Here is a 19,883-nt window from a genome sequence, read left to right as displayed (position 1 = left end):
AGAACTGGTGCAGGGAGTGCAGGCGAATCGAACGGATCTCATATGTAGTTTGCTGAATGCACTTCAAGACCGAATAGGAAGCTAAAACTGGAAATCAGCGTTACGTGTTGAGGCTATAGCTGCATAGCTGGGACTGAAAACCATGGAAGACCAAAAACTGACGGAAAGGCCGGGAAAAATTGAAGAAAAGGTGGCCGACACAGACATTGGAAGCTGCAGTGGTGGACGGACATGCCGGCTCAGAAGACGCGCATGGACCCTGTACAGTCTTGGCCAGCTGGGTGGAAATAGTCAGAAGACCAAAGCCACGCAGAGTTAGGCCGGTGGGGTGCCTAAGACAGCAGGAAACGATAGCGAGGATGGGAACAAAAGCTAAAGGCGACACTTAAGCTCCGGCTTAAGGGTATGACGCGATAGCGTAACCGGCGAACTTCCATATATGCAGATGGTGATCTTCTGCTTTACATCCATAGATTGTTGGGAGTCCTCGTACCCCTCCTGAAGCAGGGATGAAGCAGTTAAGCGATGCGCCACTGCCCTACCGACAGTGTCAGTTCTTTCCCTTTCTTCGGAAGGGCTCGGACCCTTCCTAACGTGGATGATTCGGCGAAGGTGAAGCCGGATGCACAGATGCGGATTGGGAAGCAGTATATTTACATAACTTAATTTTACAAAAGTGCAAACTTCAGATTACATAAGAAGAGTCACATGGGCAAATAAATTTTGTGACTTTAACAAAAAAAAAGTGATCTCACGGAGGAACGTTTAAAGAAACGTTTACAGAGCCTTGGTTAACACTAGTTAACCGGATCGACTAGTTAACAGCTAACGACTTGGCTATATACATCATAGCGCTAAACAACGAAGACGACAGAGAAAAATACCTAAGCTGTGTCGAAATACCTGATAAGCACGGAGCCTGTATCTAAACTGCTGTTCAGTGTTTTTTTGTGCATTTATAAAGCCTTCGGAAATAAAGTTCGGACGCTCATCCCCTGAGACACGCCCCAGTCTTCAATATACCAATGAAAATCTCATACAGCTTCTAAGGGTTGGGCACAGCCTCGAACCCAGGGCTGTGCTAAAAATAAGAAAACAAACGGCTAGTCGAAACCTTTCTCCACGCGTGGGTTTCTTGCTTTCTACTTCGCTGCCAGCTGTCCTTGCCTCTGACATGCAGTCGCCGTTTCCACACGCGCTGGATGTTGACGGCGTACATTTCCTCTCACGGAGTCCTCCTAGGTCGTCGGCATGTCTGCAGACGTGGGACTTGCGGGAACCCGACACATTGACACTTGAACTCCCGGGGACGTCCTGGGGATGTTTGAAACCTCCTGCATACGTTCAGTAGAGTTTCAGTGTTCACTGGGAAATTTAGCGCCGATCTTCGTGGCATGATCTGAGAAGCCGCTGTGAGGCAATTGGATAGCGGCGTGTCGGATGAGGAGACGTGGCGGGAAAGCCGTAAAAGAAAGGGGGAAGTGGGTCCGCTTTGACAGAGACGATTGCCAACATCCACCTTTTGTGGCAATAATAATACAATGATTACAGTGGACCCTTCGCGCTTGAACTGCTCGCCCGCCCTTTAATGGTCCTGACGGCACAATCGCTTTCACTGAGCCCGGATAAGCCAAAAACGGCTTCGGAATTCGTTGCTCATTTGAGGACGCCTGCGCTGGCCGTGCGGAAGGGTCTTTCGAGAAAGTTCTGCGAGGTCCGGAGCGGCACACCGATTTCTATACAATGTAATTAAAATAAAGCTAATCAATGAGGCCGTAAACGAGGCGCGGCCTTTCAGGACTCCTATCAGCTGGGGCCAGCAGGAAGCAAGAGCCAAAGGGCCAGGGACTTCAGTATAGAGGCGAACAGGTGTGCTGTGTGGCCTCGCGAAATAACAGGAAATACGAGGGATACAACTAACGTCGGCATTGGAATAACTGCGGAAGTATACTCCGCACGCGCTCGTCTCTCCCTAACAGCCCAAAAATAGCGGAAACATCAAGGCGGAATCACCACAGGCACAGAAACACACCTGCTTACTCCCCCTCCCCCCATTTTTTTGTTGGCGTATGAGTGCCAAGTGATTTGTAGCCGCGCAGACGCGTTTCACAGTGCGCCAGCAGCAGTCCATATCCACATCGCAGCTTTCGAAAGCCACAGGAGGACAACTGAAAGCGTTTATCGCCGGAGCACCTACATTCATGGCAGAAGTCGAAGCGCAACCCATGAACACCACTACGCAAGGTACAGTGGAAACTCCTAAATATTGCACCCCCGGCCGCCGCGGTGACTCAGTGGTTGTGGTACTCAGCTGTTGACCCGAAAGACGCGGGCCAGCTGTGGATTCCAAGAGAAGACACGCGCAGCAGGGGGCGGCGGCAAGTTAGGTGGGCTGATGAGATTAAGAAGTTTGCCGGGATAGGGTGGTCGCACCTGGCAAAGGGAGGGGTTAATTTGAGAGGCATGCAGAGAGAGAGAGAGAGGGCCATTGCCCTGCAGTGGGCGTATTCAGACTGATGACGATTATACATACCCGACCCACTCTTCCACTTTAAATCACCCACTAACCCTAACCAATCGAAATTAATCCACCTTAATCCATTTTCTAGCGTGAGCCTACTTCCGAAACTTGGGGGTCCTTTGGAATATTTATGGCTGGGTTAACTTGCAAATGCTATCGCATTTTCTTCTTTAAAAATGTAAGATACCCGTGTGGCTCAGTGGTTATGGTGCTCGGCTGCTGACTCGAAAGTCGGGGTTTCAATCCCGGCCGCGGCGGTCTCATTTCGATGGAGGCTAAATGCTAGAGGCCCGTGTACTGTGCGATGTCAGTGCACGTTAAAGAACCCCCGGTGGTCGAAATCATCCGCAACCCTTCGCTACAGCATCCTTCATAGCCTGAGGCACTTTGGGACGTTAAACGCCATAAACCATTGGATCCATCTCGCTAACACTGGTAAGGAGGAGGAGAAATGTGGCTGTACTACGCTCCCCGCTCATGGTCCGCAACAGTTTGTACCACTTGATCACGTAGGACACAGTGTTTAGTGCGTCAACTCCTGTGCACACTGAATAATATCCCGCTTGGTCAGAAGGTGAATGATAGCTATTGGAGCTTCCGATCATGATCGTACTCTTAAAGCCTCAGCACCTTTCATCGTGGAGCCTTGTACAGCCACACTATTGACAGAGTGCACGGGGTCGGTTTATGGCGATGTTTCTTCTTGCATTGTAATTGGCTGTCACCGCCTGCAGTGCAGAAAGGCATCCCTTGAGTCAGTTATCATCGGCCAGAAGGGTTAGAGTGCAATGTAATTAAAATAGGAGAATTTTACTATCCTCATCCAGGGAGCGGTAATGCAGACATAATCCAGCCGTACGTTAATGTAATGTAACGAGACAAGCTTCAGAGGTGGTCAACGCCAAAGCAGCAACAGTAAAAACTATCAAGACGGAAAGTTCGTCTAGTTGGTTTCCTTGCAAAAACATTGAAGGACTTCGATCACAATAAAGAATAGCCCTGGAAGCGAGGGCAAAGAAATAACTTTGTATGATTAAAATTTGGCACTCACCTGGACTGAACCATGCGGATAAAAATTAGTTTTACTGTTTACCCCAATACCTTGTGTTCTAGCAGCACAAGACGGACATGCAGAAGGAAGGACTGGACGGAGTGCTCACTGTCATCTGAAATCAAACCGCTAGAGATGAACGCATTCTCGTCATTGCGCGGTGTAATGCACTCCTTAACACATTTCATAAGGTACGCATGGCGTAAGTAAATAGTGTTCAACGCAAATACTGAATTCTGAACCACAATGCGGGTTATTACGCTTCAAGTGATCGCTGTTTCTGAAATGTAAATAAGGATAGGGCCAGCTATGTTCAACGATTCCACGTGCCTTTGAAGGAAGCCAGATGCTTCATGCTGTCACGTTTTGCGTTCAGAAACTGACTCTGGAGGGGACCTCCGACTTGCGCGTTTTTGCCGTCAGAAACACGCTGGGCTGACCTTCATCTTCCCGCTTACTGCGCGAGCCGAACGCTGCGTCCAAAGTTAACGTCATTGGGTAACATGAGCGTTTTCTTTTTCACAAGTGACAGCTTTACGGAAAGCCGGGCGAAGCATTTGTCAACTGCTTCATCGGACTTCATAACAAACAACCCTTTGGCTAGGGCCGCGAAAAGCCTTCTTTGTCCAAAACCATGTCTCTTAAAGGGCAACTGAAGCGATTTTAGAATTAGATGAGTTTAAAAGGGCCGAATGTACAAAATGTGCAGGTAAAGCCTGCAAAATTGTTTTGCTCTAGCATTTTAAATGGTAGCGTAATCGCCGAATAAAGTCGTCTTCGGCGTCCAGCTTCTCTGAAGTGCACAGCGACGGGCAGATACCCCGATAATGACGTCACGTATGACGGCACTACGTTTCCAGCGAAGAGACGGTTATTCCATGGAAGAAAACCGATGCTATCGAAGGTGAAGCTCACGATGCATTGTTTGGAGCCATCTGACGAAGCACAGCAGCATGCAGGCGTAAGCAGCGGACATCTCAAATTTCGGCAACAATGACGTCACTGCCGAGTTTCCTCGCACTCCTCCAACGTAGTGAGGAGAAGCCTAAACATCATCGCGGTTTTAATCGACGATTATGTCGCCATTTTAAATGCTAGTGCAAAAATAATTTGAATGCTTTATCTCGAAGCTTGATAGATTGGAATTCTTGAATAACCTCGAATTCTCAAAAACCGTTTCAGCTTCCATTTAATTCGTTCGTCAATCCTTACCCACTCGCCCGAATTTCCAGCTCTACCTCATACTCGTACTTGCCCTGTAGGAACACCACCAGTGAAGCGCTGCCACTGTTCTCTTCTAGAGTCAGGGCTATAAAAGAAAGAAATTTGCTCGAAGGGGCTAGTATATGGAAAGACGAGGCTCAGCCGATGGGTATCCGAAAGGCTCGCTACAGATGTCGCGAAAAGAGATATGCTTGCAAGCGGGCGAACACGTCACTGTCTACCTCAATCGTCAAACGAGGGGTACGCGCAATGCCTGGCAGGAGGTGATATGTATGGAGAACAGTACATTACAACGGAAATATTGACGAGTCTACGTTCAAGCAGGGAAGAAAGCAGTGAGAATATATGCGACACACAAAACGGAACACAACGTTGTAGACGCAGCCGACATTTATTTCTAGACGTTGTTGTTCCACAGCGAAGCAATATAGTTATTGGTGATGAGTGAAAGAGGGTACAGAGAATGAAGGAAAGCAGTTCGTATAACACAGACAGTAGTTGCTTCTTCAGTCTATGTGTCAGCAGCCGCCGCGGTGGCTCAGGGGTTATGGCGCTAGGCTGCTGACTGGAAACACGCGGATTCGATCCCGGCCGTGGTGGTTGAGTTTCGATGGAGGCGAAATTCTAGCGACCCCTGTACTGTGCGATGTCAGTGCACGTTAGATAACCCGAGGTGGTCGAAATTTCTGGAGCCCCGCACTACGGCCTTCCTCATAGCCTGAGTGGCTATGGGACATTCAACACCGACAAACCGCTATGTGTCATGGAAGACAAATGACAGCTCTCATCGCTTATTTCGAGGCAAAGTCGTTATTTAAAGCCCAGTCCCTCTATTTTATAGCTGTATTGCGCCCGGCCCAATCCCACAAGGCTCCAAGTGAGGCCCGGGCCGTACCCCGGCAGCAGCGAAAGAGGTAAATTGCTCATTGCATGACAGTATAGGCATAGCGCGCATTTAAAAAAGCTGACAGGTAAAAGCTATAAAATTGGAGCAGCGCTTGAAAAAAAATGGTTTGGTAAAAAGAAAAACAAGGGAGGATGAAGAAGGTTCGGCCATTCCTCTTCTTGGACAATGATCTCGTCTGTCCGTTGCTTGGAAGAACCCACCAAGAAGAGACGATTTGAATGCGGGAAAATGGGTGTCCTGCGACCGTATGGCGACAAATCCCCGATCTGAGGTTGGTGACCGGTATTCGACCGCTGTGTGATATTCGTGCGGCGGCTTCTCCTTCTTCATAAGAGACTGCTGTTGGGTTGAGTTTTAGTGCGAAAACACTACTTCACGAGGTCCAAGCCAGTCAAGAATATTGTGGCTTGCGTGACGTTGAGGGTGCAGAAATAAAATATTGCCGCCATTGGGTTTCGAACCAGCGCGGCACGAACGGAACACCTTAACTGGCTACTTCACAAGAGCACTATGCTATTGCCGCAGCCATGTTTGGTTGGCCTCAAATAAAATGACACATACCCACTACGGGGGAGTGGCCAAGACACAGGCGGTGAACTGCTGGAACGAGGAGTGTTTATAGAGGAGGAAAAGGAGTAGTAATAGGGTATAAGCTGAGAGATTAGACGACGCAACGACAGGGGACCTGTTAGCTGGGAGCTCGAAGACGGGACGACGGCTTTATGTGCAAATTCGAATGCAACGCATGTAATGCTGCAGCTATCACGCATGCGGTGTTAAACTGCAACACACTCTCGCGCTGTGCATTGCACGTGCTCGTCTTCATAAACTTCCATCTGCAGCTATGCACCCTGGCCAATCCCCCGCCATGGGTATGTGCCATTCAGCCTGAGGACATCATCATCATCATCTGCAGCGCGAACAGATCAGATAAGCTTTACGTCGACCAGAGCTTCGTCGCCAGACGTGCAGACGACCCAGCAATGAGCCAACCAGGCTAAACACATACTTTCGCAAATCTACTGGGTTTAACTGCGTTAAGACCAGACCACTTTTTTAATTGTGGTGCATACGCGGACAAGGTTACCTGCCGCATACACGGGGTAGAAACACTGATCTGCACCTGGGCTGCTTGATTGAAGAGCTCGCTCCAAGTGCAGTCCGAAAGCTTCGCGGGTTCAGGAGATTTATTGCGCATAGGAGGCTATTTAACCGAAGCAGTTTCGTTGGACGTTATTTCGCAGGGAAATTGAACCGTCAGAAGAGTTTCTGAGCAGGTTACAACCACTATACGCGGGGACGCAGGAGTTGCACTCTTACTGGGGTAGTTGTAAGCCTTGCCTAAGCAAGCTTCGTTAGCTAGGTTAAGCAATGGGGGAGTTTATGAAGTAAGGGTATAACAAAGGGTAAGCGGTGGAGGAAGAGTATAGCCCAAGGGGAAAGGAATCTGGCAGAAATAACTAATCGCAAAGGAGGCAAGAAAAGACGCTGTTTTCGTGACATAAACATAAGCAATGCGGAGAAATGGCCGTCGACAAAACAAGTATGCTATATATAAAATGACATTCGATGAAAGCTTCGGGATTATGGTTTCATACGGAAAGGCCACCGAGGAGAGATAAATTCGCTCTCATTGCTTAAATGGCCATTTTATTTCAGCGTTTTGCTCTTTAAAATGATGCGTTAGACATCGAGATACGCGGTTCACCGCATGATTTTCGCCTACGACTGATAAGTAATTTATAGTTGTTATTCTTGATCCTTGTGGCTCCGTCAACTGAACGATGTCTGTGACGCGCTGGGAGATCGTGGGTCAAGTGAGGCACGAAACAAACTACCATGTAACCGCTCATGAGTCGTTTGTTGTCATTTCAGCCTTTGAAAAAGGCTGGCTTAAGTGTTCTACTCAATTAAAAAACAGTCGTACGTGAATAACATGTGGTGAACCATGGATTCTAATGTTTAACGCATCATTTGAAAGAAGAAAACAGGCAACTAATCTTAGGTGTCTATGGCCCGTGAATATATTACCGTGTAATGCCATTTCGTGACAGCCGTGAGAGTGCCGGACAGGCTGGTTGATTTGGTACTTCAAAACCGGAGAGAGCGGTCTTTCGCGGCTGCTTTTCGAACCCTGAAAAGTGGCATTTGACCTCTTCCTCTTTCGTTCAAGGTGGCCAAGCGTGTGGGTTAGTGGTTATTTAGATGTTAAACTCTGAAGGATGCTGCATAAACTTTGTTTACAAATGACGAAGTTTCAGCCCTTCACTCATACTGCATCAACGACCTTTGTTGCTGCTTCATTGTCTTCATTCTTTCATTTCTCCTAACATTACCAGCAGGAAGCCAGAAAAAAAAAGATAACCCTAATGCAATCATTGTAATTTTACTCCCGTAAGTACAGCGCAACTATAGGAGACACCATATAACCCCAAAGAGATACACGCTTACAACAGCTTCTTCTTATCCCGCATCAAGGGCCCCGTTTGCCATAGAAAGCGTGAAGTGTACACCAACCGACAACGAGGAACCAAATGACCGACACAGGCCCATTTTACAAGGCTCGAGCGCGGACCGGATCTGCAAATTCCAGCCCGGGTCCAGTCCGGGCCGGCAAAATATTGCATTACAGCCTGGCCCGGCCTGCAGACCGGGCCGCGTATTGACAAACCATATCCCGTACACGCACCGGGCCGGGCTGGTCCTGGGCTTTTGCGTAGGCCCGAGCCCCTCCTACTACAGGCTTGTACCGTTGGGACGCTGTGAATCACGTGGTTGTCCTCGCTGTTTATAGTTCGTGTTTCTTCCGTTGGGTCCCTGGGCATTCAGAGATTGACGGCAAAGAGCTGGCCCATCAGCTCGCCCGCGACACACTTTTCCGGGCACCGTTGATCCCTTGGCCCAAGCCCTCGCAGGACGGTGGGAGACTCACCCTTCGCCGCACCATAAAAGAGGTCTACCTCGAGCTCCGCCTCGACAAACGCCTTTACCCTCGCCCTCATCCATCACTCACGGTGCCGGAGGCTCACCTTCTTCGGCACATCCAAATAAATGCAGTTATCACCCCGTCTCGCCTCTTTCTCTATCGCTATCGATCGGACCCTTCCTGTCCCGACTGCCCCTGTATCTATGCGGACCTGGCCCATTGCCTCTTCTATTGCCCGGCTGCTCAGCAGTCGGGTGCTTACCACCCTCCTTCTCTATCCATCACCACCTGGCTCGACTGGCTTGGCGCTGAAGGGGAGGAAGAACAGCGACTTCTGTTCGCGCAGGCGGTCGACATGCTCGGCCTGTAAATTATGGCCGAATAAAGGTCATGTATCGTCTGATACCATGCGGTCACCGTATGGTAACTTTCTCAACCAAAATATAGCATGGTTGTCTGAGCTAGAGCGTGTTCTTTGCACTTAATACTCTTTATACGTATATTAGATAGAGAGAAAAAAAGGTTACAGAAATAAAAAAAAGCTATTTCCTGTAGCTACAAACCCTCACAATGTCCCAGCCTCGCTCATACACAGAAACGCCAATGCTATGCGTCAGTTATCAGCCAGCACCGGAAGTAGTGCTTGTTTTTAGGCCGGAACCATACGAGGTCGGCAGGGAGACACATGCGCGATGAAGGCAACCTGCCCAGCTGCGGCGGCGCACGTACCGCGTCGGATGCGTGGAAAGATGGAACTGGCTCCGCGGAAAGTAGCTGAGGCCACCGAACTGCCGACCAAACCACGTGTCGTTATTTGCCTCAAATTGCAGTTACCCCCAAAACAGAAAAAGTAGGACGAGCACCAGAGCGACAAAAAATTTAAACGTGGCTAGTTTCATTTGAGTGCGGACAAAAATCGTCGAGATCAAACGTGAACAAACTCGGCACCCTTATTTGACTTTTTTCGATCACAATCCGCATTTTTGACAATGCCGCTCTGCGCATGCGCATATATTCTCCTCCAGCTCCACTGCACGGTGCTCCACTGGTAAATTGGCTTTTGAGGAAAGGAAATGGCGCAGTACCTGTCTCACATATCTCGGTAGACACCTGAACCGCGCCCTAAGGGTAGGGAGGAGGGAAGGAGCGAAGGAAGAAAGAGAGAAAGAGGTGCCGTAGTGGAGGTCTCCGGATTATTTTCGACCACCTGGGGATCTTTAACGTGCACTGACATCGCACAGCACACGGGGGTCTTTTGCGTTTCGCCTCCATCGAAACGAGGCCGCCGCGGTCGGGTTCGAACCCGGGAAGTCCGGCTCGGCAGACGAGCGTCTTAACCATTGAGCCACCGCGGCGGCTCCACTGGTTGAAAACGAAAACCGCCAGCTGCTACTGCTGACGCACTACTACTGCACTTTTATATTGAGCCACCCTATACTTCAAAAATTGGATGAGCTTCCAATCCTATCAAGAAATATTACGATAACGTCTGCTATCACGGGTAGCAAAACATGGACGGGGTGCATTTGTGAATGCTGCTGCTTGAACCCGCGGTTTTCCTTTCCACCATGTTTTATTGACTGTGCTTTTATTGGGCTGAAAATCACAGTGAACTACTTATTTGGCGAGGCTGATTGCGTGCCTGTACTTCAGGAGCCGCAAGCATGGCGACCAACGGCGAGCAGAATACAAAGGCCTCCAGCGGGAAGCATCCGGAGCTGCGTCTCGTCGAGGGCATCCCGATCTGCGAGGCATACGACGCGTCCATGTTCCGGGAAGCGATGCGTTATCGGCCGAAAGCCGACGAGGTGTTCGTCGTGGCCTACCCCAAGTGCGGAACCACGTGGACGCAGTTCGTGGCGCGGCGGGTGCTGCACCACCGGCACGAGAGCCCGGCGGAGAGCGCCGTTCACTGCATGCTTGAGAGCTTCCTCGGCTACCGCGGCTCGGACACGCCCGGGGCGGTGATCAAGTCGCACATGCCTTATGGCAAGGTGCCCTTCTCGGAGGAGGCGAGGTACGTTCGCGTAAGGTTCGGCTTCGTGGAATGCGGTTTGGAGATGGCAGTCCAGCAAGCTGAAACTTTCTTCGGCAATGCAGCAGAGGCTAGGCAGGAAAAGGAGGTAGAGGAGCATTCGTCCCTGCGCCGGCGGGGGTGCTTGTTCGGGCTGGGGGAGCGGATTGGATGATGATGATGATGAAAACGTTTATTGAGAACCAGAAAGTCTTGGGTTACGGGAAGACATATCGGGTCCGTAGTCTGGGACACTGTTAGTAAAAGCCGCTGCGCGTGGTCTTTTGTCGAGGGCTCGCTGTTCCTCGAGGTCCGAACTTGACAGGGCTGCTCGCAGCCCTCCCACGTTAGCTGATTTATTATGTCAGCACTGCTATTCTTCTCACAAGCCCATACAAGAGGAAGGGAGGAAGTTACTGTGATGGTCCGGGGTCGCTATAGGGCTGAGTAGTCCATTCCCCACGGGCCTTAGACAAAGGCACGTCTCCGCCGCGGTGGCTCAGCGGTTATGGTGCTCGGCTGCTGTACGAAAGACGCGGGTTCGATCCCGGCCGCGGCGGCTAGAATTTCTTTGAAGGAGAAATTCTAGAGGCCCGTGTACTGTGCGATGTCAGTGCACGTTAAAGAACCCCAGGTGGTCGAAATTTCCGGATCCCTTCACTACGGCGTCCCTCATAGCCTTAGTCGCTTTGGGACGTTAAACCCCATAAACCAAACCAAACCAAACCAAACCAACCCTTTCCTGCCGAGGCTATTGCCAAAGAAAGTTGTCCCTGAGTATAGCACCTTTCTCGCTTATAGTTCTTGATCAGTTGTATCGCCCTGCAATCAGCAGGCCGTCCTGGACAGCTCAGTTGGTAGAGCGACTGGCGCTGGTCCGCGGTTTCGTACCTAGACGAGGGCGAATTTTTCTAGAACTACAGACTTTTGGGAGAAAGCTGTATCGCTTTTCTTCGTTGCTCTAACATTGCGCTTGGGTGGTTGTTGGTGAGAAATTACCGGCTAATTTGAGGTCTTACTGAGAATAGGGAGTTCTCCTGAGCACATGGGCCCCGCAAGAACCTTTAAAACACTAAAGCAATGTTGCAGAGACGATAAGAAAAGAAACTCATAAAAATGTTGACAAGAACTCCTCCACACGAAAAAGTACAAAAATTGAGTTTGCGGAATTCACCACGCCACAGGTTCAGGAGGTACTATGCAACAGTCGATGCTACGCGCGCAAGCCCATGTAGTCTGTCGATGCACAGATTTCTAATGAAAGCCGTAAGTTTTTGCTCTATCTGCTCTGAAGAACCTCATTTATAGTCATGGTAGTTGCAATATTATTGCTAAAATTGCTTAAATGACGCAAAGGATTTGATCTTTACTAATTTCTGCAAACCTGGACTAGGAGGCGGCCGTAGCTTGAAATCGAACTCGCCATATGGCGTTCGTCCCCCCCCCCAAAAAAAAAAAAAAACGGTCGTTACTGAACTTACGCAGTCGATTGTAATTGGTTGTAATCGTTTGCAGTCGTCTATCTAACCATTGCCTATGGCTTGTATGATTTAATACGACAGCGTTAAGGTTTCCGTATCGCAGAAAACCAGGCGTCGTCGTATTTAGCCACGCGCGAAAAATCGTCAAAAAATCCTCAGGGAAGCAACTAATAGGTTGCAGGTGGGCCACCTAGCCCACGTGACCTTGTGATGTCATCTCAACCTGTCCTTCGGATTGTGAGAAAACTGTACACCGCGTCAGGCGGCAGTTAAATTAATGACTGGTCGTGTGAGGTTGCTCGGGAAGAGCAAAATGCAGGTCTCACAAGCACCACCAGTGGCTATGTTTGAAACAGCCACCTGTCGAGGCATTGGTGCCTCGCTGCACCACTGCGCCGGGAGTAATACGATTGCAACCAGGGATCTATGAGTGTAAAGTAGAGAATCACCAATTCGGCATCTGTAGGCATTAGCTACCCATTAGTGCTATCGCGTCATACCCTTAAGGCAGAACCTAAGTGTCCCCCCACCCCTACCTTTAGTTTTTCGGCCTGTCTTCTCTAAGAAACGTGTGGCCACACATAGAGGTGGACACCTCAACCACGCCGTGAGGGAAGGAAGGAAATTTGGAGTGAAAGAGAAAGGATAGAAAGCGAGGCTGTAATGAAGATCTGCGTCTCTGTTGGCGTCGCATTCTTTGGCCATAGCAGCACGCAGGGGCTACCAAAATTTCGGCCAGCGGATTTAGAAGAAAGTGTGTGCTTTCTTATTTGGCCCTGCGCAACATTTTCTCACTTCCGCTTCACAACTGCCTTCAAAGTCAAGCTAGCGCTCTTCATTTCTTGTGCTCCATTGTTAAGGAATTGTATTTTGCCTTTATCTCCACTTCCTTTCTTCAACATGTGGTGCTGTGCGGTGTCAACGAACGCTACAGGACTCCACGGGGTCGAAATTAAACTGTATCCCTGCATTATGGCGCCCCTCAAGCATACGCACAACTTTTGGATGTTAAAACTCGACACACCATACCATAACATACCATACCATACCGTACCGTACCGTACCATGCCATACCATACCATATACCATACCATGCCATACCGTTTTAAACCTGCTGCTGTTCAGATAGTCCTGTCGTCATAAGTGATCCCTGCCAGGAAGAGCATGTGGTAGGGACGGTAAGGAAGCAGGTGTTTTTAATTGTGACAGCACAGATGCAGGATATGAAGAGAGATGATAATGCACATTGCGCTTATTCTCTACCTGTAGGTACATCTACGTGCTGCGCAACCCTTACGATTGCTGCGTGTCGTTCTACAACCAGCGACTGGTACAGCCCAACTCCAGTTTCATGAGCTTCGACGAATTTTTCGAGGAGTTCATGGAAGGCCAAGTTCCCTTCGGGGACTACTTCGACTACCTGGCTACCTGGTTTCCCCAGACCAAGCGGCCCAACGTTCTCTGCGTTCCGTACGAGCATCTGAAGAAAGACGTTCGCGCGGGAATCCTGAGGATGGCTGACTTCCTGGGACAGGAGTGCGGGAAGACTTTGCGAGATGACGCCAGTGCCCTCGAGGCGATCATAAAGGTAAAGTAGGGAAATATGTGATTGTGAAAAAACGGTTAGTTAATGTACAAAAAAAAGGCGTCAACATTGCGTAGAGGTCGGCCATATGTTTAGGGGAATCCCCCAGCGTGGAGTAGATCTGTAATAAGGGAGTAATTACTCATTGACGTCCACCCGAGTGGCGGTGCTCGGCCTGCTGTGTGCGATATAGGGGAGCGTGGTGACGCCACCCCCTTTTGCTTGCCGTTGATTGGTTTTTTTGTACCATCTGCAAGCGCACGCGCGCGCACGCACGCACGGGCGCACACACACACACACGCGCGCGCGCGCACTCACACACACACACACGCACACGCACACGCACACACACACGCACACACACACGCACACGCACACACGCACACACGCACACACGCACACACACACGCGCACACACACACACACGCACGCACACACACACACACACACACACACACACACACACACACACACACACACACACACGCACGCACGCACGCACCGGATTTTATTGTAATGGGATTAGTAATGCCTTTGCATTAAAACGCATCGACGAGCCGAATCTAAGAAGCGAGACGCGCAGCCATGGCTGGCTTCTCCGTTTTACTAATATGCCCACAGCGTTGGGTGCGCCTGTATGACAACGCCGTTTCAAGTGGCAGAGTCGGTATCTCTTAAAGAGGAACGCCGCCAGTCGGGTGCAATTCTCTCAGAATGTGAGCGTGATTTTAACGCGTTATCATTTAAGCTATCATCTTGCAAAAACCGCCCGGTTTCTCAGCAACGAAATTCTCTTATTGGTCGAAAAGGGTCTTGAGGTATTCAGCACGGCCAATTTCAAAATCTGAGGACTGGAATGTCCGAGTACCTTCCAGTGGATTATCTTATGGAATTATGCACACTTGACCACCTAGCTCTTACACCTTAATCCACCCACTTATCCCCACTAATATACCTTAATCCACATACTGATGTTGAAGGGCCCCCAGACTTCCGAGGATACAAGCTGTTGTCAATACTAAGAAGTGGTCGACGTAGGTAAAGTGAGTGGTCGTGCGAAAGCATGTGTTCAGCCTGGTTTGCTCATGGTTTTGTTTTCCTAAGTCGTCGGTCCGTCTGGCGACGATACTAGACTGAAATTAAGCTCTGATCGAGGTTAAGCTGATTTGATCCGTTCGCGCTGCAGGTGGAACTTGAAGACCACTATGTGCAATGCACAGCGCGAGGGTGTGTAGCAGTTTAACACGTGGCGTAATCGGCTGCAGTGGCCAGCGAGGCTGATCTTTTTGTGCCGCCGCGGATTAGAAACCCAGTCGCGCGCGGTAATATTTATTTCTGTACCGTCAAGGTCAGGAACGCCACAAGACCATTGGTTCGGTCTGATCCCCTGAAGTAGTGCTTTCGCATTAGAACTGGGTTTGTCCACGATGTTGATTCCCCCCCCCCCTCCCTCTCCAAAGCGTACAAGCTGTTCTTGATATCAAAAAAATAAAATGCTTGGTGTTGGAAAGGACTATTTCGAACTTCGTTTTTTTTTGTACGGTTTACAAGATGGGTACACAAGAGAAATCATTATCCTTCAGTGACACGATTAGAGGACTGAATGTTACGGGCGGCAGAACATTGGAGCCACAAGATGGACGATGCTTCCACAATCATGCATTGTTAGATAAAGGCAAGAGTGGAAATAAAATACCGGCATGTATTTCGGTATAATTCTATCCATATGTTCGATACATGCCATTAAACCGATGTCTGTAAAAAGTTTACTGATACGCACCTTGAGCCAAATATCCTGTGCTCCGTGCAAAGGTCCGGAGAGCAAAGGAAGACGACTTGCTTCATAGGACACCATGCATAACTAAAATTTAGAAACGTAGTTTGTTCTTTCACTCGATCGGTGCTTTTGTGATTGGACACAAAAAATTTACTCTTGAATTTAAGCTCACGGAGTCCATTTCTCATATACGGCCATCTCTGTCACAGAATCCGATTTGATTTTTTTCTTTTGTGTAATTATTCCTACAGTCTGTAAAAAAATAAAAAAAATATGAAAGTCACCTCTTGTGTTATGTCCAATCCCTCATGTGGGTGTGCGGCATTATGTTTCGAGGGCAATAACAACAGTTGATAATCACAGGAGGCTACGAAGGCAGTGGACATGATGAATCAGGAAGAACATGAACGTGGGTGTTTCATAGCAAGGTGACCTTGTTACGCTTGCGTAGTGATCGAGGAGAAAGGTTGTAATAGGCTGCATATGGCGAGGGCGGAACATTGTTGAACTAAAGTGGCTGTTTGGGCTTGTTGGTCAGTGATCATGGTTAAAGAATGCAGCGCGAAATGACAGGGATAAACAAAGAAGTGGACAGGACTGGCACTGACTACCAACACATTTATTCAAAGAAACGAGCAGTTTTTACAATGCCATCCAAGACCCACGTGACCAGATAAAGCAGCAGGCATGGGAAAGGAGTGGACAGCAATAGACGATAATTCATTCTTTTGTTCCTCGTTTATTTTGGCTCTTCCTGGTCATTTAGTCATGCAGTTTTTAGGTACCGGGGTGACGTTGCGTCGCCTCGGTGTACTGTTTCTTCGATGTTGTGTGCAATGATGTGTATCAGTGTTAGATAGATTTCCCACGCCTGCTGTTTTATCTGGTCACGTGGGTCTTGGATGGCATTATAAAAGCTGCTTGTTTCTTTGAATAAATGTGTTGGTAGTCAGCGCCAGTCCTGTCCACTTCTTCGTTTGTCCCTGTCTTTTCGCGCTGCATTCTTTAACCAGGAACATTGTTGTAAGCAGAGTGCTACGGTACGGTGGTTAAGGAACGGGTGGTAACTGGATGTGGTTGTAATGCTTGAACATTGTGAGAAATGAGAAGGGAGTGAAAAGGGAAAGAGATACTTCAGCATTGTAGTCGCTGTGAATTCGGCTCTTACGGCGAGCAGCTGATCACAGTCATGTGTACTAAATGTTGCTGTATTATGCCTTTGCTCTGAGACGAAGGAACACCAAGACATGCCTATGCTCTTTCGAACCTTGCAGGAAACATCTCCGGACATGATGAGAAACGCCTACACCGAAGCCAGGCAGGCAGTGCTCTCCAACACGACCGACCAAGCGATAATGAAACTAGCCGAGGGATTGAGAAAGAGGGGCTGCGGAAAGCCAGCACCCCATGGGACCTCCGAAGGCGGGAACGCACTCTTCAAGCTCGTCCGGAAGGCAACCGTCGGCGACTGGAGAAATCAGTTTTCCGCGTCGCAGGTGGAGCGATTGCGCTCACACATGACGTCGAAGATAGCAGCCAAAATGCCGGAGCATCGGGAAGCTCTCCTTTCTTTGTGGAAGGATGTCTGCCCAGTGTAGCTACTGCTGTGGCCGCGAAGTTTATTTTTTTTTGCAGATATAAATGTGCATGACATGTCGCACTGTTTGCGGAAATGGGTAGACGCAAGCAAGAAAGCACAGGGATTAGTTTGCTGCGTATTATTAAGAGCTTTCGTTTGTTTCGATCGTATGCACATTTTTTTTTAGCACGAAACCGCCGTGAGGAGAAATGTTAAGCTGACGTCACACTATGCTATTCTGAAGTGCAAGATGTGCAAGATGAGCAAATGCCGACGAATGAAAGAGATGGCCGTCGAAAAGCTCTCAAGAAACGGCTGAAGTAGTCTGGTAAGCAATTTCCTCCATTTCAAGTCTCGCAATTCTCCTTGCGTAGGCTCAAATTTCATGAATCTATAGGTACTAAATGACCATTACTTTTTTATTAGAGTGGCGGCTGCATGTCCCAATTGGTGACTTATAGCTCCTTCAACTTAGCGTTCACATCATAAATAAGTAGTGTGGGTTGCGATACAAACGCACCTTTTAATTTTTATGTAAGCTACTAAACATCTTCTGTTTTCAATGGCAGGATATGTGTATAATCAAGCCGATGGGGTTAAGCTGTGGCTTGAGAAGGACAAAGTTTATATATTTGACTACAACCTGAATTGGCGGGCGAGGTGGTCAGGCATAATTCTCAGTGAATTATGGCTTCATGCCGTTTCTCTGGTTCATTGAGAACTTGTCACTAGCCTCATCTCCAGCTCTGGTTCACTTTGGGACGTCCGGATGAGGAGGCGTGCGGAAACTGCTGCCACTCGGATTTAATAAATACATTGTCTTCATGCTTGTGCCGGGAGCACTTCTCTTCTTTTACCTGTCTTTGTAAGATGTTGTTTTTAGACTTTTTTATTAGCCCATTCTATTCTTTGAATGACCAGTGCTTTGGGACCGTGCGTTTCCGGAACGCGTGCAGGATGAGCATGGATGGGTTTCTAGGAGCACTAAGTTGTTATCTTCGTTCGCTGATAGTGGAGTTTAACAATGAGCATTATGTTCAGAAAGAAGAAATATGCATCGGTTCATGCTTGGCACCCATCTTGAGCGACCATCTGCTGGCACGACACGACAGACAACTTGAAAAAGATTTTCAAGCACGTGGTGTTGTCAAAGATTTCCGCTGCGTTGACGACTTCCTGATCCTCTTTGAATATGAGGAAGGAGACGCGGAAAGTCCGTCATCAGGCATTGCAGGTGTGTTCAAGTCAGTCCTGAAAGACTTCTAGTTGACCAAAGAGCTTCCTTCAAATGGGATCCTGCGTTTCTTAGACATGGAGCTCAGCTTCACAGCGCAGCACGTATGCTGGAAATACGCTCCACGATCGAAGAAAAAATTCCTCCCATGCTCCTCTGCACATTCCAAGCTCGTAAAGCGTGGGATAGTTAGAGCGGCACTTAAGAACGCCATTGGCAGGTCTTGCCCTCATGAGATGTTCCTAAGTGTGCAATCCCAGACCGAGAGACTGTTGGGCGCAGGTTTTCCCAGCCCTGTGGTCATGACTGTGGCAGAGTCCCTTCTGAGGGAAGTGCAGAATGCGAAGACCAGGCGACTTGATAACCCAACGTCTAAGACGACCGTCATACCTTATATTCACAAACTGTCCCATCGGGTCAAAACGTGTGCGGGACGCGTTGGCATTGGAGTGGTCTTTTCTGCACCCAACAAACTCAGTGTCTTGTGCCAGCGCGTCAACAATGACGAACCATCGCACGCCCCGTGTGACATCAACCAACAAGGACGCTACACTGATTGTCAGTGCGGCGTGGTCTATGACGTGCCGCTCTCGTGTGGTAAAACTTGCGTCGGGCAAACAGGCCGCTGTCTTAACACCAGACTAAGCGAGAACGCCAGATTACATTCTGCAGGAACTGGCAGCAATCTAGCCATACACTGCAAGAACTGCCAGTCAAAAAACTGCACACCTTTCTTGGAACGCACGAGCGTTCTAAAGAAATATAGATCGAAAAGAGCAAGGGAAGTCTTCGAGGCACTAATCATTCAACAGAGAGGACAGAACTGCGTCAGCAAGCATTAAGCTACTTGACAAAGAAATTCGCTATCTAACTTTGTGACTTGTGCATGCACCTGTAATGACTGCACTTTATGTATCTGAGTGTTTGTACTGTTTATATTTATGTTTTTTCACTTTCCGGATATTTGTTTCGCTTCTGGCGGAATAAAATCGAGTTGCCAGTAGCGCCTTGTGCTGTGTTGTTTTTCCTTCGTCCCGTGTCTAGCGCTGTTTTACTTATACTCGTATATGATGTACCAACTTGCCGAAGCCTCCAGGCTTGGGCAAGCTAACTGTGTTAAGGCGGATCCGCCTTAACACAGTTAATCGCGAGGTATGTTCAGCTTCTGTTTTCCATACCAGCGTCTGTAGCTTCCGGGGAACGCTCTTTAGTGCTCTGCGCATAATAAAAACGTATTTGCGCAACCGAACGACTCAAAATATTTTATCGCATCTTTTGATTTTACATATACACAAAGAAAGACCGGCGCTCGTAAGTATAGACAACGTCATCAGGGAGTTTGTGAGTAGAATAGCGGAGCGAGCGGCAACCTTTGGTTCCGCGTAAGCACCTAAAAGAGCAGCACTGTCCGAAATGTCTGCTGCTTGCGCGCATTATTGGTAACTGTATACATGCACTGTAGCACGTTTGCTTGTATTGTGGTACTTAAACTGTTGTTTTGTGTTATGGTTTTGTTCATGCGCGAATGTCTAAATATGTAAATTTGTCAAATGTCAAATATGCGCACTGAAAATTCATTTTGGA

At 48.6% G+C, this 19,883-nt stretch overlaps 1 protein-coding gene across 1 annotated transcript; it reads left to right on the top strand.

The window, feature by feature from the left end:
* Positions 1 to 2,115: 2,115 nt before the first annotated feature.
* LOC149333180 (sulfotransferase 1C2-like) lies at positions 2,116 to 18,294 on the top strand. The gene is made up of 4 exons (XM_089555999.1): positions 2,116 to 2,244; positions 10,283 to 10,646; positions 13,394 to 13,712; positions 16,761 to 18,294. Exons 1-4 carry the CDS (start codon positions 2,202 to 2,204, stop codon positions 17,082 to 17,084), a joined length of 1,050 nt encoding a protein of 349 aa, XP_089412125.1. The 5' UTR covers positions 2,116 to 2,201; the 3' UTR covers positions 17,085 to 18,294.
* The last annotated feature ends 1,589 nt before the right edge of the window (positions 18,295 to 19,883 follow it).

Source organism: Amblyomma mixtum, chromosome 8 (genome assembly GCF_055824585.1).
Source record: "Amblyomma mixtum isolate Tamu chromosome 8, ASM5582458v1, whole genome shotgun sequence".
NCBI classification, from domain to species: Eukaryota; Metazoa; Arthropoda; class Arachnida; order Ixodida; family Ixodidae; genus Amblyomma; species Amblyomma mixtum.
This window is presented reverse-complemented; position numbering and strand designations above follow the sequence as displayed.